Source organism: Polistes dominula, unplaced genomic scaffold (assembly GCF_049000335.1).
Source record: "Polistes dominula isolate Pdom_NZ unplaced genomic scaffold, Pdom_raw_medaka contig_373, whole genome shotgun sequence".
Taxonomy (NCBI): domain Eukaryota; kingdom Metazoa; phylum Arthropoda; class Insecta; order Hymenoptera; family Vespidae; genus Polistes; species Polistes dominula.
Window position 1 is genome coordinate 6,409,483 of NW_028300899.1, and position 27,710 is coordinate 6,437,192.

The following is a 27,710-nucleotide window of genomic DNA, read 5'->3' on the forward strand; positions in this document are numbered from 1 at the left end:
GAATCTATGTTAAATTTTATATCGGCCCATTTTCCACCGAAATCAGATTGTGACTACTTTTTATAAATAAAATCTATTGAATTTTGAAAGTGCTTGGATTTTAAATAAAGTTTTGTATTCTATGATTTGTCGCAACAATTTAAGTTGTTGATTGGTGCATTAGCGGAATTTTGCTGCGATTGCGTTAATACGTAGGTACCCTTTTCGATATAATTATAATAATGATAATAATAATAATAATAATAATAATAATGATAGATTTGAATTATCTGTTATTAATTATTTGAATTCAAAATTAGGAATCATACTATCATTTATTATATGATCAAATTGAATGGATAAATACGAATAGATAAATAGGATAAAGTTTCAATAAAAAAAAAAAGGAAAAAAGAAGAAAAAAGAAATACCGCGTTACCTTTTAAATCCGATTTGCTTGTTTATCGTAAAAAAAAAGTTTCCTGGGTTGATTTCAATCTTGAAGACAGTATTTTTTCCTTATCAAGACACAAAGCTCGAACAATTTTATTCAAAGCATTATTGTTTTGTTAAATTGTTTTTCTCGTGTTTTTTTTTTTCATAAATCTTCGAAAGTCTTTTACCAATTTTTACAAACGACTAAATTCTCAGTAGTTTACAGAATTTCATTTTGAATGATTCAATGTTTTCGAAATATTATTTTATTACAAATATTACTATTATGCTTTAAGGGGAAAGGGGGGGGTAAGGTCAATTCGTACAAAAAAAGGCATGTTTTTGTGAATATTTTGTGACGACACAGTTAAAATCTCTTTATTACAACCAATAGTACTACATTAAAGTATGACATTCGAAGAATATTGTATACAATTTTCACGAAGAAATATTTAAAAATGCGGCAATAGCGGCAATTATTCAGATGTGTCTCATGAAAAAAGTAGAATTGCGGTGCTTCTCAACTACTGCACCGATCCTTTTGAAATTTTGAACACTATTTCTGTACATATTATTATTATTATTATTATTAATTGGCATTAGGAACTAAAAAGTTCATTGCAGTAAGTACCAAATTACTCCAAATGCACCCCTTACAGGGTGATTCAATTTTTCTTGAATAATCTTTTAATATTTATAATTTATAATTATTTTATCTTTATAATAATTATCAATCGATTATCAATACTTTCGATTAACAAAAGGAAATGGAAAAAGTTCCTACCTTTGTAATAAGTTCTTTAAAAAGTATTTAACGTTCACCTATAATCATTTTCCGTTCGTTCGTTTCAAAACAATGAAGATGGAGAATCCTTCCTTCTTAACTATATTTTACGAAAGGAAAGGAAAGGAAGGAAGGAATTCAATAGTTTTCTATCTTTATCTGGTTTATCGTTTTCTAAGGTGCGAGAGAAAGTAAACAACCTACATCTACCTCTACCTCCTTTACTGTGGGATTTAAGCGACACGACACGACACGACACGACACGACACGACGACGATTCTTCGATCGATCGATACGAGGTGGAGGTGGAGGATGATGTTCCTTGATGAGAAGGAGAACGTAAATTACTTTCCTTGTTTTCCTTGAAATCTTCTCTCGTCTTCCTATTTCTATCTCTTTCTCTCTCTCCCACACTTTATTTCACTCTTTCGTATTTTTTTTATCTCTTTTTTTATCTTTCAACTCGTTTTTATTTTTCCTCGTCAGGATTTTAGTAAAAGACTGGATGAGCATAGTATTATCAGTATGATCATCATTATCATCATCTTCAGTTAGTATTCTTTGAAAAAGTGATGTGTTACTACGGTTCGTCAGAGGGATACCTTTTTCTTCAAATAAAATTGCAGTTCGTTTTGTTCATCTTCTTTCGTTACTTTTAAATTACTTTTCCATTGATTTTTTGTTGTTGATTTATACATTTTTTAATTGAATATTATGTATATATTCGTATGAGTGTGATTTTTTGAATAAACTTTCAAAATCTAAACGTATATTTTGGTTGTATATCTGTATAATATTTGTGATTTTTATAATGATGACTCCGACATCGGAAGAAAGTAAGTTTCTTTTTTGAAACAATTTTTGTCATTAATTATTTTTAAGGGAGATAATTAAATGTCAAATTTTGTATAGAGTATTGTTAGATTTATTTAAGGTGTTTCGGTTCAAGCAGATCATTTAAATATTTTATTTCGTTTTTTATTGTTTAACTCTTTGCGGCACAGAATTTTAGATAATAAAATAGCTCTATGTTGCATAGAAATTTAATTACATTTTAAATGAAACAAAATTGGTATATTTTTTACTAATAAAGGTATTACATAATGTAAAAACATAAAAAAAAGAATTAATAACGAAGATTTAATAACCAATTGCTTTGCATAAATAAGATGAAATATAAACTTATGAGCGTGTGTAGCTATTGCAATAATATTTCAAGATGAGACTAAAAATGTCCCACCGTATATTACGGTGTATCAAAAAGGTGGGACACTTTTAATCCCACCGTGCTCCAAAGAGTTAAGATACTTGTAATAGATTTTTGACAATTTCTTTGCTATCTTGGTACATATTTTTTTTATTTTTGTTTTTATTATAATTATTATTTTTTTATTTTCAATATTTCAACATTTTCTTTGTAATCATCTTACCAAGTTAAATTTTCTTTATGTCATCAGGTTTTATAAATTTTCTATATAATTTTTTAATGATTTTCAGATTATATCAAATTAATTTTTATTTTATATTGAGTCTGTGATTATCGTACCAAGTTAAATTTTTATTTATTTAATCATCAGGTTATATACATTTTCTATATTTTTTTTAATGATTTTCAGAAAATATTAAATCAATTTTTATTTTATATTAAGATCCTATATAATGTGACTTATTTCTATTGAAAATTTTTATTATAGCAAATACTATTATATTATTAAATTAATTATTTTAATAACAGCACAAAATTTCGAATTATTTATTCGTATCGTTTCACGTTTATTCTTCAAACTTGTCTACTAAATTTCAATATAATTTAGTATTATAAATTTTTGCTAACGTCAATAAGATTAATTACGTAAAATACAGTTTTTAAATAATTCATGCATTCATACATGCATGCATGCATCTTGATTTTATATCGTCGTAACGTTAAACAAGATATAACAATATTCAATTATCCTTTATTTATATCCTTAATTCTTAAATCAATCTTTTCACGTCAAAGATTAAATCAAATCAATTGGTTTTATACTAACACAACGATAAAATAACTACTATTGTATTTACGAAGAGAGAAACAAACAAACATACGCAATTTTATTCATCGATCGATTCGATCTTAGTAGAAAAGTGACGTGCATTCGCATAAACGCAAATATCAATGTTGAACGTTTGAACGACAGTTATCGGAACTTGAGTTAATTTCAATGCGAGAACGAAGAGGAGGATGAAGAGTAGGATGAAGAGGAGGAGGAAGAGGAGAAGGAAGATTGTTTCATTTCTTTTTTTTTTTCCATAATGAAAAATCAATCATAACTTATTGACGTTTCAATGCAACGTTGCATCGTTGGACGCGAGAGGACGATGCACTTCTTCTTGCATTATTTTAACACGATATGCAGTAAAGAGTCTGCTTCGTTTCTATTTAATAGAAACTCGACACTCTCTTTCTCTCTCTCTCTCTCTCTTTCTTTTGAGTACAAAAATAGCAAAACTGCAGCTATTGCAAAACAACGACGACAACCACCCCCTCTCTCCTCTTTTATTCGTTGCATGCCAGTAGTAGTCGTCATTTGCATCTCGTGTTAAGTACGAACAATTTAAAATGTATATTTTTAAGAAAAATATTAAAAATATATTTTATTTATTTTTTTTTTATCAACAATTACAATATTCAACGCGAAATAATATTATTATGTAAATTATACGTATACGGTATAAATAAATTGATTATTTAATTATTATAACAATAATAATAATAATAATAATAATAATAATAATAATAATAATAATAATAATAATGACTTTGCTAAATATTATTATATTAATATAATATTTATTTTATAATATAAATATTAATATATATTAAAATTAATAAAAAAATTTTTACATTAATCGTCAATAAATTTTCTTTTTCTTTTTATTAGACGTGTTTTAAATGAATTTTATGTTAAAACGTTTTATTAACACAATATTTTATTTAATAATAACCGAGGGTGATATTTTTTTCGAATATATTATTGTGAAAATATTAAAAAATATTTAAATGAATAATATATTTTTTTCATTGTTTATTATTGAAAAACATTTAAAAATGTGATATAAGAAGAGGATAAGGGAGGAAGTGGAGGAAAAGGAGGGGAAATAAATGAACTTAGATTTGCGTTGAATAAAATCAGTAGCAGTAAGTTTAATCGGTTTATTATAGTCAGAGTGTCAGTTGCCTTTCTTTTCTCGATGATTGACTTCAATGTGATTTTGTTGAACTGAATTTTATTTGTAGAACGTCCTGATAAACGTTGTCACGTGCTATTACTGTACGTAACATGATAGATTACGCAAAAGCACGACAGTGTCACGATCGGTGGGTCTGCTTTATAATAGATTCAAGTCAGTCTTATAATTTTGCTATGTTTCAACTAACGTTTTTAAGTTCAAGTAGTCAGTGAAAATATATATGAGATAAAAAAAAGAAAAAGAAGAGAAAATAATTTGTTATCTACTACATTGACCAATTTTACTATATATCAAAATAAATAATATGACGTTTCTTATATTCGAAAAATATATGTTACTATAATTACGTCAAGAATTATTTTATTTTATTTTTTTGTATTAATATTGTAAATAAAAGAAATACTCGTTTCAATCGGCTGTGAAAATAAAAATTAAAAAAAATAATAAAATAATGTCGTTAAAAAATGAGGAAGTGGATATTGAAAATACCTTGTTAAAGACTCCTTCTAAAATTACGTTTCAAATAGGTAAGAAAAAAATGGTTGTAAAGGGGGTGGTTTAGAAAATAGAAAAAATTTTTAAGTATATATATATTTATATCAACATCAAAACAATAATATTTATTACGCGTGTGTGTGTGTGTGTGTGTGTATATATATATATATATATATATATAATTAATTTTTATTTATTCACAGAAATCCAACAAATCGATGAAATGATAGTGCAAAATGCACTTGACGAAACAGGTATTAGAAATTTATATAATATTTATTAAAATATTTTTACGATCATTCGTTAATATAATTTGTAATAACGTGTTTTGTGTTTAATTATTTTCTTGATTGGTTTTCCTCATGATAATGATATCTTATCAGATAAACTGTGAATGCATGAATCAAGTATATCATACATATTATAATTTCTATAAGTATAAAATAATATAGATAGGTAAAATAAAATGATAACCATATCATGGAAAATTGTTTCATTAGAATTACCATTTAATTTTTTTTTTTTTTAATAATAATTGGTTCACGTGAAATAAAAAAGAAATACATATTATATACATAAATCTAATCAAACAATTGCTATCTAATCAAAATCTTTCGCTTAACCCTTTGACTTCAAAAGGCGTATATATACGCTCTCACAAATCCATCAGTATATACGCTCTCACAAATCCATCAATATACATGAAAGGCGTAAATACATGCCCTCTGTATTTTTTTACTATAACACCTTTATTGCTGTATTATCGATTAATTTAACATGGAATTTATTGTGATATGTAACATAGCAATTAAATATTGTTAATTATTGTAATGTTTAGTTAATTGCTTTTTTATATTTAAAATTCGCCTATTTTAATTTTATTATCTTTATTCATTCATTATCGTTTTATTATTTTTATAATTAGGTTGAAATTATAAAAAATATCCTGTTAAAGTTATTATACTCTGTGTTACATTATAAATCTTGTATTTTTTCTTTTATATTTAAATTACAGATTATTATTGAAAGAAATGCACAAAATAAATAAAGTAAATTAAAATAGCTTAAAAAATTACTTTTAAAAAATTGTAAAAAATTCATATTTTTATTTTATTTGCCATTATTATCTGTTTTGGTCAGTAGTCAATGGAATAACAGTCGCAGCGACTGATATGCGAAAATCGCGCCCGTTCATATTAATGGATTTATTTGAGAGCGCGCCGCAGTCAAAGGGTTAATTAGTTAATAAGTTCATTACAATACTGCAAGAAATAAATATCGTAACATTGACAATAATTTTCTATGATAAATAAAAACTTTTATTTATTTTCAAAATGAACTGACGAGTTTCGAAAAAAAATTGATAAATTAATTCAACTGAAAAATATACATATATATATATTATTATATTTTATTATTTAAGGATTTGGAAAATTTAATTTCAAAATATTAGCCGTAACCGCACTTATATGTATGAATGCTGCATTTGGTATGTTGAGCAATGGATTTATTTTACCAGCAGCAGCATGTGATTTTAAAATGACAACAGAAGACAAAGGTCATTTGACCGTATCTACCATGTTAGGTAAAACATAAAATATAAAATTATTAGGTCGAGTCATAAGTAACTTCCGTTGCGGCTATGTAGAATCTATTTTTCGTATTTACCTATTATAAGTCACCGAAACAAACGGATTTTCGATATCACTATATAGATGAGGATTCAGTTAGTCTTCTGTCAATTTTTTTATGCAGTCAATGTTACATTTAACCGTTTTTCTTAACCACTGAAATGGATAGTAAAAAGTGCATATTCGAAATGTAATGCTTTAGGAATTGAAACAAGGCAATAGCACTAATGTGGAAACTGAAAAAATATGCAGCGTATACAGTGTAGGACTGATAACTGATAGGGCAAGTCAGAAAATGGTTTGTAAAATTCCGTTCTGGAGATACGATCTTAAAAGATGAACCGAGTGCAGGACGTATTTTTAACTTTGATGAACCTTTTAAAGGTAATATTGGAGCAAAATCCAATAGCTACGTTCAACAATTGCAAAGAGTGCAAAAAAACTCCATGAAAGGTGTCTTGCACTTATCAGTCGCAGAAACGCCATTCTTTGTCTAATAAAAAACGGAAGTTATTTATGACTCGACCTAATAGTATGCAGTTGGGCGTATTATATTGATATATAATATTATTAAAAATAATATCTTTAGGTATGTTATCTGGTTCATATTTTTGGGGCTGTTTCGCTGATATGAAAGGACGAAGAACATCACTCTTGGGATCTCTATTTCTTCACAGTGCTTCCGAATTTTTAGCATCTCTCGTACCATTTTATTGGGGCTTCGTGGTATTTAAATTTACCAGCGGTTTGGCGTTAGTATGATACAAAACAAAAAAAACAAGAAAACTAATCATCGAGAAAATTCATCGATGCGGTTACTACGGCATATAATAGTGATTACTTTTCCTACTTATACTATCAAAACAATTCATGAATTTTCAGTATATGTGGACAATTAACGGTGCTCTATACATATCTTGCCGAATTTCAACCAATTATTAAACGCAATACGTTTCTTTCCTGGATGGAAACGTCATGGGTAATGGGAATGGTTATTGTAGCGTGTAGGTTCAATCATAATCTTATTACATATTGGTATAATCTTGTTTTTTTTATTTTTTCTTATTTTTTTGTTTTGTTTTTTTGTAGGTTTAGCATGGATTACCATACCTTCTAACATTGGTATTAAAACTGACATGTTTTCTTTTAACTCGTGGAACTTGTTCATCATGATTTGTTCTTTGCCATCATTTTTTATCGGAGTATGTTTAATATTTTTACCAGAAACACCAAAATATCTAGCTGAGATTGGACAAACTGTTAGTATGTTGAACGTTTTGAGTAAAATGTATTCGGAAAATACTGGAAAACCATCGGAAGAATATTTGGTCAGTTGAATGCTTGTTTTTTATAAATTTAAATTAGAAAATTTAACTAACCCTTTGCAATCGAGTAACTCAAAAAAAGATAACAGGTTGTTAAATATTAAGTATTGTTTTTATTTTATAAAACAACTAGGGATGCCCCGCAACGCGTTACTGTGGCTCACAATCAGTCCGATACACACGTCTTTAAGTCAACGAATTACCTTATACCGCCATCTGTAAGAATCTTATCGAACTAACAGAGACAATCATGATTCTTTGTTAATAAACAAATAATTCGCAATAAAATAATATTGCGATTATAAATTGAGATATAAACTATTCTATCTCTCAAGTTGGATGAAACTGCACACAGTATGCAAAATTTTATTAAAATCGGTTCAGTAGTTTAGGAGTCCATTGCGGACAAACAACGTGACACGTAATTTATATATATATGAAAGACATTAATTGAATCAAGTGGTAGTGATGGTCGAATGCAAAGGGTTAATCGTTGATTTTTAATTGATAAAAAAATACACACTTTTATTAATATTATTTAAATAGACGAATTTAAAAAATAGTAACAACCAAGTGTTATCAGAATTAGTATTACGTTTAGGAGAAAGGATAAACGAGAAGGAAGATAAAATACCATCTAAAACATTGCGAACAATATTAAAGAATACATTTATGCAAACATTGATGCTAGTAAGAAAACCATACTTGCATAGAACGTTTATAGTTTGTTCAGCAACATATTTAATAATGAGTTCGTATTACATGTTACTTTTATGGTTGCCCGATCTTTTTCAAAGATACGCAGAATTTCAGACACGTTATCCTAATCAATCTGCCACGGTGTGTACTGTTATTGCATTTGAAAAAAATAATGAAACGGTGAGTTTAAAAAAAAGAAACAAAATATATTAAATCAAGTAGGCACGTCGGATTAATTATAATAATTGCAAAATTATACCTTACGTTTGAAATGCTTTTTTTATTTTGTTGTTTTTTTTTTTTAGGTTTCAAGTATGAATCCGAATAATTGCGATATACCAATACAAAACAGTGTATTCTTATATGCATTTATTTTAGCATTAGCAGGTGTACCTGTTGGTCTTACTTTACCATTATTAATAAATCGTTTAGGATATAAATTCTTTTTAGGTAAGATAACTTTTATTATTATTTTTTTTTTTCGTAATACAAACAAATTAAATTAAATTTATAAATAATATAAATAATATAAAATAAAAGAATAATTAAAAATTCAGGGAGTATTCTGGTCTAGAAATTTGAAAAAAATTGATTTTTTTTCATATTTTCAAAGCTTAACCTTTTAAAAATATGTTCTCAAAAGGATTTTTCAAAATTAAATTTATTTTCGGAGATATAGCTGTATTAGTGTCGCGGCATCCTATATCCTACCCTTATTACGCGAAACTTTGAACGCGTTTTTCTCAAAACTGTTTTTTTTTTTTCAAAAATGTTAAAATATCTCAAGTTTTACTAAACCGATTTGCTTGAAATTTGGTGAGAGTCTTCTCTATGCATTACTCTATCGTGCAAACTAAAATCTTACAAAATTTTTAATTTTTACTATTTTTAAAAAATTCGGATAAGTAAAAAAAGTGGTAAAAATAATGTATCTTTTTTTCAAACAGCTGTAATTTAGCGAAAAAAAAACTTTTCTCAATTCTTTTAGTTCGAACGATAGCGGCATTATTCTAAATTAATAATCCGTTTTAATTTTTTATTTCGGATTACCAGGAGAGCTGCAATCTTGACATTTGTCGCGCGCCGTTTTTTTGGGACCCCCCACTTTATCAGCCTATATCTTTTTCAATTTTGAATTTTTTCACTATTTCTTTTTTTCCATGTATTCTCTAAATATTAATGAATATCTTGTAACATTATAGATAGTGAAAATATTATTCGTCTTTTTGTTATTACACTTGAAAAAGTACCTAAAATTCATGCTTCTAGATCAGAAAATCCCCTTAACACTAAACGTAACAGGGTTATTATGTTAATATGTATGTTGTTCTTTTTTTAATTTTTTACTGTTTTAGTTACCAGCACTGTAATAGCAAGTCTTTCATCGTTCTGTATTTTTCTCGTTAAAACATCTATCGAAAATTTAATTATATCCTGTATATTCGAATCATTTACATCGATTTGCGTTAGCGTTGTATCCTGTATGTTGATCGACTTTTATCCAACTCACTTAAGGTATTACAGTTGAGATAAATATTATTTTATAAATATTCCAAAAATATCGTTAAACAAAATTCAGTTTTTTTTCATTATTTACAAGAATAAACCTGAAGTAATTTTAATGCAAAGTTGTGCATATCACATAGCATGTTTGATGCATGTATTTTTTTATTTTTACAATTTCATATGTATATATGGATATGTATATAGTGTGTCTATCAATCATTGATTTATATCACAAGATTTTTCATTTTTATATTATAAATTATATTGTATTATATTATATTATAAATAATATAAATATATAATTATTTATATAAATTATTTTATAAATAAAAATATTATATTATATAATATAATATATATATATATATATATATATATATATATATATATATATATATATATATATATATATATATATATATATTTATATCTATTGATAAAAATCTTGTGATATAAATCAATGATTGATATATATATATATGTAATACAATTAGGGGTCATAAATTAGTGATTTTCTATCTCTCTTTAACATTTTCAAATCGTATGTTTATTTATAGAATTATTAATAGAATATTATCTTATTATAAACCTAATCGATCATGCTTGTCGAAATATAAAATCAAATTCGATTGTATAAAGTAAATTTTTTTTTTTAATTTCACGATAACAAACACGTATATGTACTTTCCATTTTACAAACTTATGAATGTTTTTGTTAATCGATCGATAAATATTAAACAGGGATCGATATAATACCATAGATAATAAATGAAAAAGTGAGATAGATTAAGAATACAAAATTGCGAGAGTTGATGATGATAATAATAATAATAATAATTATAATCGTGAAATTTTTGTTGTCTTCTTTTATTATTTTTTTCTCAGATCAATCGCAGCCGGACTTGCTTCATTTTTTAGTCGATTAGGTGCAATGATGGGGACCTTGATGACTGGTTTATTGATAGATAATCATTGCACGATTCTTATCGTATTGGTTGGAATACAACTTCTCAGTGAGTAGGAATATTATTTTATTTATATAATGTATATATGTATATATTATAATTTATCTATATAATAATATATATTATATATTTATATTATATATTTATTATATATATATAATAGTATATAATCTATATAATATAATATTTAATTTGAATTTTCATATTTTTTCTATTTATTTTTTCTTTTTTTAGTATGCAGTATACTTAGCATCCTTACACCGAAAAATAACAAATAGGAATTAAATAAAAAAAGAAGAAAAATCAAATTCTGTGAAGATCTCTAGCAAATTCGGATTATATTTTTCTACTAGATCACATTGAGAATAAAAAAATAAAAACAAAACAAAGAACAAATTTAAAATACATATTATCTATTCTCTCTATCTTCCTATCTTTTTGTTTCCTTTCTTCGTTGTACTTTTTTAAAACATTATTTATCCATGGAAAACATCTTGTTCTATTTCTCATCGTAGATATAGTAAAAATGTTTGCTTGATTTAATAGGGTCAAAAACGTGGATAATACATCATGTTACATCATGTTAAGGTATGTAAGTAAACATGTATCATTAAACTCGTGTCTATATAAAAATCAACGTAATCATTTTTTTCTTAGTTTACATCTCGAGACGTATAAATTTTCAAAAGTATAACGCGACACATATATTATCTAGAACAGTAGTACTACTTTTTTGTCATCTTACCTTATAGTCTTTAAAAAAAAAAAACAAGAAAAACAGCAGCTTCTTCCGATAAGAAAATACAACATCGCATTTTGTTCGTAAACGTTAAATAAATTGGGGTAAAATTATTTATTGCTATAAGCAATTCATTAAATGGATGAAATGATTTTATTTTTCTAACAAACAAATTGTTTTTTCCTTGGAAATAATCACACGCTATTTTATAAAAAAAAAAAATATACAACACCGAATCGAATTAAATGTTTGAAAAATATATTTGACAATTTTGCACAATCGTACGAATTTTACGCAATTTTGTATTCATTTTTATTTCGACGTTTAAATGTTAAAACAAATTACAAAATAAAAATCAAATGTTATGTATTATTTACTTTATCCTTACACATTTTTGTAATTTAATTATTTGAAACGATTACTTTTGTAAAAATGAAATAAGAAATTATTCCCATCACCAAACGTTCAATTAAATTTTATTATATTATCTACCATTGTGTGTTTAAATTGTTAAATACAAAAAAAAAAAAAGGAAAAATAATTGTATTGGGATCACTAGCACTTGAATACGCTATCTGGCGGCTAAATTCAAAATTAGAGTAGATAGGTCGAATTGTTACGCCACGCCCCTGCCAGAAATCCCAATAACTTTATAAATCATGAAATTAGAAGTTAGTGTTAATAGAATTTGAAGGAAAAAACGTGGAAAGAAGAAAAAGATTTTACAATATTACAAAACTAACAAAATTATTTAGCATCATTTAACAACTTTTAAAACAATGTTCTTATTGTTTCCGAACCGTCATAATTTGTAACATTTCCTGTGAATAATATATTCTAATTTAATTAACGTAATTTCATAAACACTTCCAGATTTGACAAATACCAGCAATACGTTTCGAATAAATTATATTATCCAATCACATACAAGTTATATATACATACATATATAAAAAAAAATCCAACACTAAATAAAATAAAATAAAACAAAATAAATAATCGTTCACATTAAAAAAATATAATGAAATAAAGACCATTGACTCGTTTACAAAGATGGCTGACTACTGGTGGTGACCATTAAAGATGGACGAACGGAAAAAAAGGAAAATGAGAAGAATAAATTTTGGCTTTAAAGTCGTTCCCTATATAATATTCTTGGCAAAGTAAATTTGTCCTTGATGTTGATCAACACACACACAACACAGAAGTTGCTTCCCCGTTCTAAAAGTCTTCTTCTAAGCCAATGTGTATTAAAAAATAAACATCCGGAAATGACCGGTTAATACCAGCATATTGGCACACGCAATATCCTACACACACACACACACACACACACACACACACACACACACACACACACACACACACACACACACACACACACACACACACACACACACACACACACACACACACACACAAATCTCTCTCTCTCTTTCTCTCTCTCTCTCTCTCTCTCTCTCTCTCTCTCTTATTCTTTCTCTTACACTGTTTATATACACACATATATATCGATATAAACTAGCATACATAACATTCCGAAAGTAGTTACAAGGTAAGAATAGGTAAGAAGGTGGTAACGTTAGTGCCATCCGATTGGCGTCCAGACACGGGACCATAATACATTTGCTCTAATCTCTCCTAACCAAAAAAAGAAAAAAAAAAACAAAAACAAATACTATACTATGACGATATAGTATCATCAACAAGTTCGAAGATCTTTCTTTTTCTTTCTCTCATTCTTTCTTTCTTTCTTTCTTTCTAAAGAAAAATAAATAAAATTGATTTTATTTTTATTATAAATGTGAATTAATACGCGTGACGAAAAACAAAACGGGTTTCAGGGTTATACCCGGTTAGATCGAATTAAACGGTTTAGTGACAAAAGTTTCCCATTGTCGTAGTCATCGTCGTGTTGTTGTTTGTTATTTGTTGTTGTTAGTTGTCTCGTGTCGAGAGTTGGGTCATACGAAGTTTTTGACATCGAAAATACAATATATCTATAATATCTGACATTTAATTTAACGTTTTCGTAAAAAAAAAAGAAGAAACACGATAAACGTAATATTATTTAGGTAAATATTGGGTTATTCGGAAAGTAATTTCGTTTTTTCCTGACACAATAAAGTCATTAGTTGATGCAAACCAGCAAATATCAAAACGTAAGATCGGTGAGAGATTAAATTTATCAAATTCAACTATTTAAGACAACTTGAAGGGCCTAGGTTTAACCTGGAAGCGAAAATTGTTTTCATTTTCACACAAAAAACACGAAATCACTTTCCGAACAACCCAATATATTATATTATTTCTAGTAGATTTACAGTTAACTTTTAGCGTTCGCCATTTTGTTGAAACAAACCAACCCCCACTTCTTCATTCTCTCAATCAGTAATTGGTAATTAATTATTTCACGATTTTTTTTTACACATAATTTTAATTCTATTTATTTATATTTCGTAATATTTAATGAACAATTTTGTTTAGTTCGAATAAACAAATCGATAGTTTAGATTCTTTTTTTGTTTTTTTTTGTTTACAAATGAGATTCATTTTTCTTACGGCACGATTATTTATATCTGTACAGTATTTTTATTTTTATTTTTTTTATTTTTCTTTTACTTTATCACTAAAAGTATAAATGCTTAGAGTGGGTTAAAATCTCTAGGGAAATTATTATAACGAAGATGGGTGTATAGTTTTCACGAATATTGTTGCTACGAGTAATTGAACGTCTTTTATTATTTCGAGACATTATATTCACGACGGGCATATTGCCAATGGTTTTGGATTATTACTTACGGATTTATTATCGGCTGAGAAATGTCTTTCATTTGTGATGATGTGTCTCGTGTTAAAATCACACAACTACTCTTGCAAATGTTCGTTGACCGTATTGTTGACGTTTCATCCATTTTTTTTCTTTTCTCATTTTTTCATTTTTAAGTCCCCAACGAAGTAATTAAAACCCACAATTATAGAAATGTTATTGGAAAAAGATAGGAAAAGCAACATGGTGTAATTGTACAAAAGGGTGGGGAGGATTTTTTAAGGAACATAAATGTTTATAAAATGGTCCGTGATCGAATCATTGTGAACTAACTCAAAATGGTGATTATAATTAAACGAATATTTGGCAGTGTTACTATTTCTTTTTTCATTATTTTATTTTGTTGTAAATCGTGTGCCAATAAAATCTGATATCAGGATAGAAAACACATTTGACGATTAATTTTAATTTATTATTATCGTTGAATCATTCTGTGGATTATATCACGTTGTACAATCGCAATAATTATTTTTCTCACAGAAAATATTCCATTTTTGTTTCAAGATAGTTTTTAATACATTTGAAATTATTTCAAAAAAATGCACACCGGTGTTATAAAATCTTTGAAAAATTTTATTATCTATAATTATTTATAATAATTACAATTATAATTATATATTATATTTATCATTATTTTTATTTTATAATTATATATATTATAATTTATAATATAATTATTTATCTATAATTTATTATTTAATTATTATTTATTAATTATCTATATTATATATTAATTCTAATTATTTATTAATTATCTATAATTATATATTATATTTTATTATCTATAATTTTATTATTAATTTTATTATCTATTTATTACGATATAATTTATGACAATAACAATTGTTATTCAATTTTCAATTTTTATTTGATAAAAAGTTAATTACACCTTGTTGACTTTCTAATCCATTTGAGAATGATGCTATATAACATTTCATTTCCTGGATTAGTGTGGCTTTTCATTCATTGTTAGTCATTTAATTAGATTAGGTAATTACGGGGTAATTTTGTTCTACAAAATGAAGAATGGATGATGATGGAATGATTTTTTTTACACATGTCAATTGTTTACTTGACTCATTTTTCTATTGTCCATATTGCCAAGTAAACTAACCTCTCTTCTTTCACATAGAAAAATATATAGAAATATGTAGTTAAATTATAATTTATATTATAATCAATACTACTGTAAAATACCAAACACATATACATATTTTGATTAATAAATATAATTATTAAGTAGTCATATGAAAACAATTTGAAAATGTTGTTTCATAATTTTATAATTTCAATACGTATATTTTAACACATTCGTCGCCATGTCACCGTATACCGGTAACGAGCATGCTTCTCCGGGGGACCCGTCACCATATACGGTGACGCTCTTCTTATTGAAGTTATAGTATTTTTAGTTGGAAAAACTTATCACATGTCCCATTTCGAAACAAAATTATTTTCGGTAAATAAACGATATTTGTATATTTTATTATTTTCGGTAAATAAAATATAATATTATAATATAACCATAATACTCGGGTTGCATTGTTGATATTTTTACTTATCGCTTCTTTACGTTACGGCGCGCCGACAGTCGAATTTTGGGCCTGGCGAGAAACTCAACCGAAACGGGCTGGGCGACGAACGTATTAAACGAAGAAAAAAGAAGTGTTCACTTTACAATTTATTATAAAAACAAAACAATCAAATGACATATTAATGAATCATTATTATTTTTTTTTTGTTTAATTAGAAAGAAAAAAAGTTAGTTAGAAAAAAATTCCAAAAATCTAATCAACAGTTTGTCCCTGGAATTTTTCATTGTATAATATTTTGTAATGTTTGTTCTTTTGAAAAAGAATTTAATCGATATATGTATAAACGATAGAAATATTTTATTCGTTGAGTTAATTCATTTGTTATTTGAAATCACGATAATAATCAATGTTTGCTTATATATTATTTATTTTTCTATTTTAGATAGAATTTTCTAAAATTTGATTCAAAACAAACTTATATTATATATATCGATACATTTTATATCAGATAAATATACGCTTACAACACATATTTTTATTCTAGATATATCTAAAATATCTAAAAACACTTAGGTGGTTAAACATTTTGAGTAACATAGTGTATGATCGTTATAAATGATAAATATGTTTGCGTTTAAATAGGATGATTCAGTGGGTAAATATGATCTTAAGTGACGATTAATTTAAAACAGTCTAGATCGAAGATATGGTCGGAAACCTTTTTAGATTTGTTTCCTCTTTTTTCTGTCTTTTTTCACTTTTTTTTTTTTAATATACCAAATCAAATAAATTGCAAGGTTACGTGAAATGAAATTTTTGTACATTTGTGATTATTATTTTTTTTTACAAATTATTTCTACAGGATTGGTCTTCGAAATATTTTTTATTAAAATATATTTTTTATAATTATACTTTACGAAATTTTTAAAATCAATTAAAATATAATGTTTATTGAATTTTGGTGTAGTAAAAAGAAAAGAACACAATTTATTCTTCTCGAATATTATTAGATATAATTTGGTTTTTTTATAAAAAAAATTATATAATAATAAAAAGAACAAGGAACAATATAAAATAATAATAAAAAAATAAATATAAAAAATAGTATTATAATTATATATATTATACATATAATACTATATATTATTATAGTATATTATTATATATAATTTTATAATTATTATATTAATATAATTATATGCTAGAATAATAGAATATAATTATAAAAATAGTATTATAATTATAAAATATATTATACATATAATAATATATGATAATAATATATATTATTACAGTATATTATTATATATAATTCTATAATTATTATATTAATATAATTATATACTAGAATAATAGAATATAATTATAAAAATATCATTATATTATTAATATTATTAATAAAAATGAATAATAATAATATATAAAAAATAAATAATAAATTTAGTTAACGAGTTAAATGAAATTTTAAGAAAATTACTAACGATGATGACAATACAGGAATGTTGAAATAAACAAATTAATCCTTTTTCGAAATCACATATTATCATTCGTAGAAACATTCATATATATATATTTTGTTCTTTATATTTTTTTCTCTCTTTTTGTAAATTTATTTACAATGATCGTCAAAGCAAATATTAAGAAAAAGAAACATCGTCACCTTCGCCTCCTTTTTACATGAATAACGATGATGATGATGATGATGAAAAGAAGAAGAAGAAGATCACGTTTCGTTATCAAAATGACTTAATAGTAGTACAAGAAATGATGATATTTATTTTCTGACGTATATCAAAAACGAAGTCATAAAAAGTAAAAGAAAAAAAAAGTGAAAAAGGTAGCATACCACGATGACGTATCATCCTTGCTTTCGATAGAACAAGAGAAACGTGGGTTGTTGTTATCTTTCGTCAATTAAAGATATTCAAACAAATGGATTATGTTGTCTCTTGTATATGACTTTCGTATTCTTATTATACTGAAGAGAAGAAAAAAAAGTGCAGAAAATTCATCTTCTATTTCTTTTATATTTTTTTTCTTTCTTTTCTTTTTTTCGATAAAAATCTTTCTCAAAATCTTAATAAAAAAAAAAATAAAGTAAGGAATTTGAAATAATATCAGGTAATCTTATAAGCAATTCGTGTTTTATTAAATACTTCTCACGTGATTCCGGTATTCGTAAGTGAATAAAAAAAAATCTTATTGTCTTCTTAGAAAATTGATAAACCCAAAAAGAAATTTTTTTAAATATATTATATTAATTTATTATTATTATTAATATAAGTATAAAAAAATAATACATTATATTATAATTTATATATTATTATATTTTATAATTTATAAATATTATAAAATAATATATATAAAATTAATATATAAATATATTAATATAATATAAAAATAAATATGAAATTATATTAATATTATTATTATATTATATAATAATAATAATATATATAAAACACACAATATAATATAATTATAAATTATATTTTAATATTATATTTTTTTATTTATATTTATCTTATATTATATTATATTATATATACAGTATATATTACTATGATATTATAAATTATAAATTATAAATACAGTAATATACTGTATATATAATATATATTTTACTGTGTATTATATTATATTTTATATTATATATATATACATAAATATTAAGCGTTTAAAAGATATTCAGAGACAGAAATCAGTACACATGAAAGTTTGATGATGAATATCTTTTGAACACTTAATTTAATCGCCAAAACATAAGACACCATTTTTATAGAGCAGTTAATTTCCTACAAAAATTTGTATTGCGCATCTTATAATAGTCATTTATTGTCGAGTTATAAAATTCATAAACATAAATGAAATTTGTCTTAAAATAATCAAACTTAAATCTTCAATATCATTCAAATGGTGAGGTTTACGGAAAAAATATAAAATACCTTTTTTGTAGAGCATTAAATTTCTTACAAAATTCTTCCAGCACATTTTTCTGTACAATCAATAAATAATGAGGTATGAATTTTAATCTATTGGACTGAAAAAAAAATAAAAAACTGCGATGCGGAGGATCTTCCTATTGAAATTAAGAGCTCATATTTGGTGAGAATTCTTTTAAGGTTAAGCAACCCATTTTTTAGTGGCACTTGTAAAAAAAAATATAATTGATTTTTTTGACCCACCCTAATATATATACAAGTAATACAAGTATATATATATTACTTACATATTAATATAATTTCTATTTCTTATATATAATAATATATTTTATATTATATATTATTTATTTATTTATTTATTCAGTTCTCAAATTTAGTATTTAAAAAAGAAATATACATTTTACTTTATTGTTATGTTTATTTTTTTTTTTTTAATAATTTTTAGGATCACTTGATTTAAAGTCAATTAATTATGAAAATCCTTGGTTAAGTTTTTCCTTCAAAAAAATCTGGATCATTCTCTCACGTGCGTGTACATTTTATCTGTCAAAAATTATTGGACGTATTAAAGTGTCAGGTTTTCCCTAGTTTCTTTTTTTTTTGCCTTCTACGAGGCATATGACGATCCAAATGAAAAAGAAAAAAAAACAGATAGAGAGAGAGAGAGAGAGAGAGAGATCGAGATAGAGAGAGAATGAATGAGAGTGAGTGAGAAAAATAAAGTAAAGAAGATGGATTGTTTTTTAGAGAAGGGGTAACAATATCTTATCTCATCTAAGAGAATATAGTGGCTACGGGACGGGATTGGGTTAGACAGATACGTAACCAAAAAAAAAAAACAAAAAAAACCAATAGGAAAAAACAAAAAGGTAACAGGTAGATCAGATTTTTGTCCAGTAGTAGTCACTCGTTGATTAGACCAAGGTGTAACATCGAATCCGTGTGACATTATTCTCTTCTCGAATTATAATTTAATTTTTCATTTAAAGGATATTCTATAGTAGTTGATAGTTGCATAAAAAGTATAAACAAAACACAAGCAAAAAAATAAAAAAATAAATAAAAACCCTATCCCAATAGGGTTGAGATTTAAATGTTTCATTTTTAATTTATTTGTTTTTTTTTTTAAATATAAATCAACCAGTTGGCAAAATATAAATTTGTTTAACAAAAACACAAGAAAAAAAAAAGAAATAAATAAAAACCCTATCCCAATACTGTTGGAATTTAAATTTTTTTTTGGGGGGGGGTTTGTTTTTTCAAGGAAAAAACGAAGAGGAAAAAATTAGAAATAAATTAAAAGTGTATATTTTGCAACAACAACAAAAAAAGTGACGTGAAGAAAAAAAAAAGAAAAAAAACATTGAGAGAATAATAACACTGTATAATATTCTATCTTTATCTCTCTTTTTCTCATTTGATTTCGGCACGGGAGAAACAATTCGTCAAATTCGCATAAGCGATAAAGACGACGATCAGATACCACCGAGTGTTCACCAATGAGCGTAGCGTGCAGCCTTTACGGCAGAGGACAAAACCGTGGTACACGTACGGAAAATCGTCAGTGCATCATCGTAGTTACCTGTAGAACACCCTCGACAAAAGAATCCTTCGTTGTAGCATCCATCGCCACCACCAACACCACCACCACCACCACCACCAATACCATCACTACCATCATCACTAAAACTGTACGACCGAAACTGACGAGGATACTTTTTTCATCCGATTTGAATTTTCTTCCAATTACCACGAACGATCATGGGTATGTTTTTAATATTAGGGTGGAAATTTTAATTGTAAATTTTATATTAATATATTATTCATGTATTTTATTTTTTATAAAAAGAGGATTTTAAAGAAAGGGGATTTTGGTCAATTTGATTTAATTCGGAAAATGTTTTTTTTTATTATTTTGTTTATTAAATTATAATATTCTTAATTAATATATAAATATTAAATCAGTATATATTTTTTATATTTTATATTAGTATATATTTTGTATATTTTATATTAATATATATATATATATATATATATATATAGTTATTATCGTATTTTGTTGGTTTTTTTATTTTTATTTTTATTTTTTTTTACAAATTACAAGTGAATTACATGTTTTACTTTAAATTACAAAAAAAATTAAACCGACCACACGTGGTATAGGTTTAATTGCAAAATAATATTAATTAAATTATATAACAATATTATAAATATTATATCTTTTTTTATTATTGCACAAAAAAATCTTCTTTAAATTATTCGACAACTTTTCAATTGATGTTATTCCTATGTGTTTCTTTTTCTTTTTTAAATTATTTTTTATAGGTCTCGATTTCTTGGAAGACGGAGGTGTCGACTTCGAGCATGCAATCACCGTAACAGGTAAAAATTCATTGTTAAATATTAAAAAAAATAATAAAAATAAAACATGTATACTATCTTATTAAATCATCTCATCAATGTTACCATAATTTGTAACGATTCAAAAAAATACATAAATATTAGGTCAAGTCATAAATAACTTTCATTTTTTATTAGACAAAGAATGGCGTTTCTGCGACTAATAAGTGCAAGACACCTTTCATGAAGTTTTTTTTGCACTCTTTGCAATTGTTGAACGTAGCTATTGGATTTTGCTCCAATATTACCTTTAAAAGGTTCGTCAAAGTCGAAAATACGTCCTGTACTCTGTTCATCTTTTAAGATCGTATCTCCAGAAAAGAATTTTAGAAGCCAATTTCTGACTTGCTCTATCAGTTATCAGTCCTGCACTGTATACGTTGCATATTTTTTTTAGTTGCTACCTTAGTGCTAATTGCCTTGTTTCAATTCCTAAAGCATTACATTTCGAATATGCACTTTTTACTATCCATTTCAGTGGTTAAGAAAAACGGTTAAGTGTAACATTGACTGCATAAAAAAATAGACAGAAGACTAACTGAATCCTCATCTATATAGTGATATCGAAAATCCGTTTGTTTCGGTGACTTATAATAGGTAAATACGAAAAACAGATTTTACATAGCCGCAACGGAAGTTACTTATGACTGGACCTAATAACTTTATAATAATAATTATAATTTTTGTCAGACGTACGTGTAAAAATATTATTAAGTATATCAATCATAATTATCTCAAATCGTGAGATTTAATGTTTACAAAAACAACTCGCTTAGTTCTCTCTTACAATTAGATTGATTTATAACGTGTTCGTTGTTTAATTACGAACGAATATCAAACAATTATTATTAACTTAATATACTAATCTATAGTATGTGTTGCATAAAAACACGCAATTATGGTTGCAATTATGGTTACGTTATAAATATTTATAATTTATTATATTAATATATTATATTATAATACTATATAATAATATATATATATATATATATATATAAAGCAAATCATTATTATTAATATTTATTGCAAAATAAAACTAAACTAATCTATGAGTTGCATAAGAAAGAACAATACATACACATATATATATATATACAGGTGTAATATTGTAATAATTACGAAAATTATCATTTTCTTATTTAATTACGTGTAATCATTAAAAATAGGATTTGGAAAGTTTCATTACATGCTATTGGCAATATGCGGGCTAATTTACATGGATACTGCCATAGGCGTAACAATTCTTTCATTCGTTTTACCTGCCGCACAATGCGACCTGGAAATGGATTCAACTGCAAAAGGATGGTTAACGGCATCACCGATGTTGGGTAAACATAATTAATACAACAAATATAATTAGAAATATCAAATACCAAAAAAATTATATTTTTAAACACTATTTTTTGGGTTCATTTATTTATTGTATATAGGTATGGTGGTTGGGTCATATATATGGGGATGCCTGGCTGATACCAAAGGAAGAAAAGTAGTATTGATAGCAACTTTGTTGATGGACGGAATAGTCGGGGTCATTTCGTCATTTGTCCAATACTTTTGGGTATTTTTAATCTTCAGGTTTTTCAATGGTTTCGCGTAAGTATAATTAAATGAATTAATTTTTTTGTTGAAAAACATTTAATTCAACGTGTTCAAACAGATTTACTTATTATTAACAAATTATTAAATTGAATTATTATTAACACACACGTACATACACATATATTAGGTGAATGATTATTAAAATTATTCAAAGTATTGTTCAATGTATATTATATTTATTTTGGTTGTATTCATTGAATGAAACAGGGTAACAGGTGCTATGGGAATTTGTTTCCCATATTTAGGAGAATTTCAACCAACGAAATATCGCGAAAGGTGTCTTTGTTGGATGGAAATGTTTTGGACGGTCGGTGTAATATTATTGCCACGTAAGTTAGAATAATATAGAAAATTTTTTGTTTATTTATAATAGAACAAAACAAAACAAATGAAATATTTTATCTTGACAGTTATAGCATGGTTAATAGTACCGTTAGATCTGAGGTACGAATCCGAAGTGTTTCACTTCAAATCATGGAATCTCTTCGTAGCCCTTTGTGCCCTACCATCAATCGTCTTAGGATTATGGTTATTTGCATTCCCAGAAAGTCCGAAATTTTTATTAGAGTGTGGTGAACCAGAAGCTGCCTTGGAAGTATTTAAATGGATTTATGCACAAAATACTGGTCAAGATCCAGAAACTTATCCAGTAATTCAATTATTTTATTACTATTATAAATATAATATATATATATACTATCCTATCTTTCAAGTTGGATGAAATTGCACACAGTGTGCAAAATTTTATTAAAATCGGTTCAGTAGTTTAGGAGTCCATTGCGGACAAACAACGTGACACGTAATTTATATATATGTACATATATATTGGAATCTCTAGCAGGGGCGTGGCGTAGCAATTCGACCTATCTACTCTAATTTTGAATTTAGCCACCAGATAGCGTATTCAAGTACTAGAGATCCCAATAGTATATATAATAAATATATTATACTAAAATAACTAAAATAATTAAATATAATATACTTAAAAATATATTTTACTATATTAATATATCTTTATATAATTTTAAATAATAATTTATATAATATATAAATATATTATACTATATTAAATATATTAATTTAATTTATACTATATTAACTACTATATATATAAATATATAATACTGTATTACATCAACAAGTTATTATAAAAATTCTAATAACATTTTCTTATCAATTATTTTATTATTATATATTATTATTATTATTATTATTATTATTATTATTATTATTATTATTATTATTATTATTTTAGGTAAAGTGTTTGCAAGAGAAATCAAATTCCAAGGACAAGAGTACTAGATCATTGAAACTTCATAAAAAAAAAGATTTGAAAGTACTCTTTTCAGAAGTTTGGGAATTAACAATGTCTTTATACAAACCACCATACCTTCGTAATACTTTGTTAGCATGTGCCATACAATTTGGTCTTACCAGTAGTTATTATACTCTTATGGTCTGGTTTCCTGAATTATTTACCAGGTTAATATACTTTTAATATAATCATTTAATAATTTTGATAGAAATTATGTTCTACAACTGATTTATTATTATTATAATTTAGATTTGAAGAATTCGAACATGAAAATCCTGGTGAAACAACATCCGTTTGCATAGTATCATCATTGTCTGACAATTCAACCAATTCGGATCCTTACGGATGCGATACTGTCATTGGTTTGAATGTTTATTTACATACTGTTTATCTTGGACTAGCATGTATACCTGGTTCTATCATTTTACCAATTTTTGTACATAAATTGGGAGCGAGATTTTTCTTAAGTAAGTGCATACAAATATAAATCAATCCTCTAATTTAAAAAAAATAGTATCATTTGTCTTCATAATTTATAAGTAACCGATAATCTATTATTCATGTTACATTTAAAATGATGACATGTCAAGCTTATCAATTTATATTTTTATAAAAAAGAATATTTGCTTTTTCTAATTTCTAAAATGAATTATTCAATTGTTCTTTAGGTGATTAAACTAATTATTGGGTTATATTTGTAGATTAAATTAATTATTATTTGGTATTTAATTTATTTAATATATTTATTATGGTATTTAAATTAATTAATGAATAGGTAATATAATTATAATATAAGTAGATAAATAAATTAATAAGGTATCTATATAAATACCTTATAAATACCTAATTTATTTACCTACCTATAAATTAATTAATAGATAGGCAATATAATTATAATATAAGTAGTTAAATAAATTAATTGTAAGAAAAAAAATAGATTAAAATCAATAATAGAATGTTTTTAATCAAAACAATTAAAGTTCTATGATTAAGAAAATAAAAAAACAGAAATGATAGTAAGTGATAAAGAAGAAATGAATATCAATAAACAAACAATTTATATTTATTACAGTCTTATCATTGCTAGTCTCTGGTGCAGTAACCGTTGGTTTTTATTTCGTCATAAACTCAACGCAAAATCTAATATTATCGTGTATATTTGAAGCTTTGACGTCATTAGGCATCTCTTTAGTTTACTGCATAATCGTCGACATGTTTCCGACGAATCTCAGGTAAGCAAAAAGCGTCATATTAAAATGACGCTTTAAATTATTATTTTTTTATCTGAATATATATTAGGGTGGGTCAAAAAAATGACTTTTTTTTTCAAGTGCCACGGAAAAATGGATTGCTAGACACCTTAAAACAATTCTCACCAAATATGAGCTCTTAACTTTAATAGGAAGATCCTCCGCATCGCAGTTTTTTATTTTTTTTAGTCCAATAGATTAAAATTCATACCTCATTATTTATTAATTGTAGTGAAAAATGTTCTAGACGAATTTTGTAGGAAATTTAATGCTCTACAAAAAAGGTATCTTATATTTTTCCCGTAAACTTCACCATTTGAATGATATTAAGGTTTTAAGTTTATTATTTTAGGACAAATTTCATTTTTGTTTATGAATTTTATAACTCGACAATAAATGACTATTATAAGATGCGCAATGCAAATTTTTGAAGGAAATTAACTGCTCTATAAAAATGTTGTCTTATGTTTTAACGATTAAATTAAACGTTCAAAAGATATTCAGAGACAAAAATCAGTACGCATGAAAGTTTGATGATGAATATCTTTTGAACGCTTAATTTAATCGCCAAAACATAAGTCGCCATTTTTATAGAGCAGTTAATTTCCTACAAAAATTTGTATTGTGCACTTTTTAATAGTCATTTATTGTCGAGTTATAAAATTCATAAACAAAAATGAAATTTGTCTTAAAATAATCAAACTTAAATCCTCAATATCATTCAAATGGTGAGGTTTATGGAAAAAGTATAAGGTACCTTTTTTGTAGAGCATTAAATTTCCTACAAAATTCGTCTAGAACATTTTTCTGTACAATCAATAAATAATGAGGTATGAATTTTAATCTATTGGACTAAAAAAAAATAAAAAACTGCGATGCGGAGGATCTTCCTATTGAAATTAAGAGCTCATATTTGGTAAAAATTTTTTTAAGGTTCTAGCAACCCATTTTTCCGTGGCACTTGTAAAAAAAAAATAAGTCATTTTTTTGACCCACCCTAATATATATATATTTACCATAAATGTTATAATAAAATTATTTTGTTTTGTTTGTTGTACAGGGTAATGGCAGCAGCGTTATCTTTAACAATGGGTCGATTAGGTGCATTAGTTGGAAATTTATTATTCGGTTATTTAATTGATTTAGCATGCATCGTACCTATAGTGATATTTGCCGCATTCTTGTTTCGTAAGTTTTTTCTTTTTCTTATTCTCTCTTCTTTCTTCTTTCTTGTTCTTTTAATATATTTACTTTTCTACAAAAGAGAAAGAAAGTTAAACCTCGTTTGAGCACACGTGTGTGCACACGTGTGTGCAAAAAGAGGTGACATTAAATTATTGTCAAAAAAAAATTATTTGACTCTATACAGAAATAAATTTATAATGCCAAAAATGACATTTATTAAAAACGATCTATATTCAAAATATTTATCATGAGAATTAAAAAAAAAAACATATTTTTTTTATCACTTATTTTTGAAGAATCAATTGTAGACAAGTTAAATTATATTTTATTTGATTTTTTTTCCTTTTTATGTTTCCGCTTTCTTTTGGCCAACGTATTTGGAACATACGTTTTTACAATTAACTATTATATTTTTTCGTTTTTTTTTTACAGTATGCGGCTTTTTGTCATTTGTCTTACCACGAACGGGGAAAGAAACTCTCGATTAAGAAAAAAAACGAAAAAAAAATGGAATAATTTGTAAAACAAGGAAGAAACGTGATGACATTGTGTCTTGGAAAACAAAATGAAATAAACAAAAATAAAACAAACAAACCTAAAAAGAGAAGAAGAATGTAAAGAATTTAAAATTGGACAACAACAACAAAAAATAATAAAAAAAGGAAGAAAGAAAAAAAAAGGATTCTATCATCAATTGGATTAACAAATATAAATGTATATTTACTGTATACATTATGCACAATGCAATATCTGTCTAGTTATATTGCATTTTACATATATGTACATATTATAGTTGTAAGAAGTATTCACATTGATGATTTTTTTTTCTTTTTTTTTTTTTTTTAGAAAAAGAAAT

At 25.5% G+C, this 27,710-nt stretch overlaps 2 protein-coding genes across 7 annotated transcripts; both read left to right on the forward strand.

The window, feature by feature from the left end:
- Positions 1-1,997: 1,997 nt before the first annotated feature.
- On the forward strand, positions 1,998-11,478 carry LOC107067638 (synaptic vesicle glycoprotein 2C). 3 transcript variants are annotated; one of them, XM_015323305.2, is made up of 12 exons: positions 4,140-4,379; positions 4,479-4,959; positions 5,131-5,181; positions 6,351-6,512; positions 7,148-7,310; positions 7,441-7,562; positions 7,648-7,886; positions 8,430-8,762; positions 8,888-9,032; positions 9,938-10,097; positions 10,974-11,101; positions 11,288-11,478. In XM_015323305.2, exons 2-12 carry the CDS (start codon positions 4,884-4,886, stop codon positions 11,329-11,331), a joined length of 1,623 nt encoding a protein of 540 aa, XP_015178791.1. In that variant the 5' UTR covers positions 4,140-4,379; positions 4,479-4,883; the 3' UTR covers positions 11,332-11,478. The 3 variants fall into 3 exon arrangements, 2 of the variants coding, with proteins under 2 accessions (XP_015178792.1, XP_015178791.1); XM_015323306.2 differs by lacking the exons at positions 4,140-4,379; positions 4,479-4,959 and adding an exon at positions 1,998-2,034; XR_016178347.1 differs by lacking the exon at positions 9,938-10,097 and having other exon boundaries at positions 4,131-4,379.
- Positions 11,479-13,366: 1,888 nt separating this feature from the next.
- Positions 13,367-27,548, forward strand: LOC107067731 (synaptic vesicle glycoprotein 2B). Of its 4 annotated transcripts, none has more exons than XM_089177955.1 (12): positions 13,367-13,867; positions 20,364-20,864; positions 21,428-21,484; positions 22,672-22,833; positions 22,936-23,098; positions 23,312-23,433; positions 23,515-23,753; positions 24,360-24,586; positions 24,669-24,886; positions 25,492-25,651; positions 26,730-26,857; positions 27,287-27,548. In XM_089177955.1, the coding sequence occupies exons 2-12, from the start codon at positions 20,861-20,863 to the stop codon at positions 27,340-27,342; spliced, it is 1,536 nt and encodes a 511-aa protein (XP_089034081.1). In that variant the 5' UTR covers positions 13,367-13,867; positions 20,364-20,860; the 3' UTR covers positions 27,343-27,548. The 4 variants fall into 4 exon arrangements, with proteins under 4 accessions (XP_089034081.1, XP_089034085.1, XP_089034086.1 ...); XM_089177959.1 differs by having other exon boundaries at positions 13,367-13,853; XM_089177960.1 differs by having other exon boundaries at positions 13,392-13,501.
- The last annotated feature ends 162 nt before the right edge of the window (positions 27,549-27,710 follow it).

Bases quoted from the DNA above. Each gene is read 5' to 3' on its own strand.
- LOC107067638 (XM_015323305.2), top strand. From the start codon at position 4,884: ATGTCGTTAAAAAATGAGGAAGTGGATATTGAAAATACCTTGTTAAAG. The intron at 5,182-6,350 runs GTATTAGAAATT...TTATTATTTAAG, and splicing joins AAATGCACTTGACGAAACAG to GATTTGGAAAATTTAATTTC. The intron at 11,102-11,287 runs GTGAGTAGGAAT...TTCTTTTTTTAG, and splicing joins GGTTGGAATACAACTTCTCA to TATGCAGTATACTTAGCATC.
- LOC107067731 (XM_089177955.1), top strand. The intron at 23,099-23,311 runs GTAAGTATAATT...TGAATGAAACAG, and splicing joins AGGTTTTTCAATGGTTTCGC to GGTAACAGGTGCTATGGGAA. The intron at 23,434-23,514 runs GTAAGTTAGAAT...TTATCTTGACAG, and splicing joins CGGTGTAATATTATTGCCAC to TTATAGCATGGTTAATAGTA.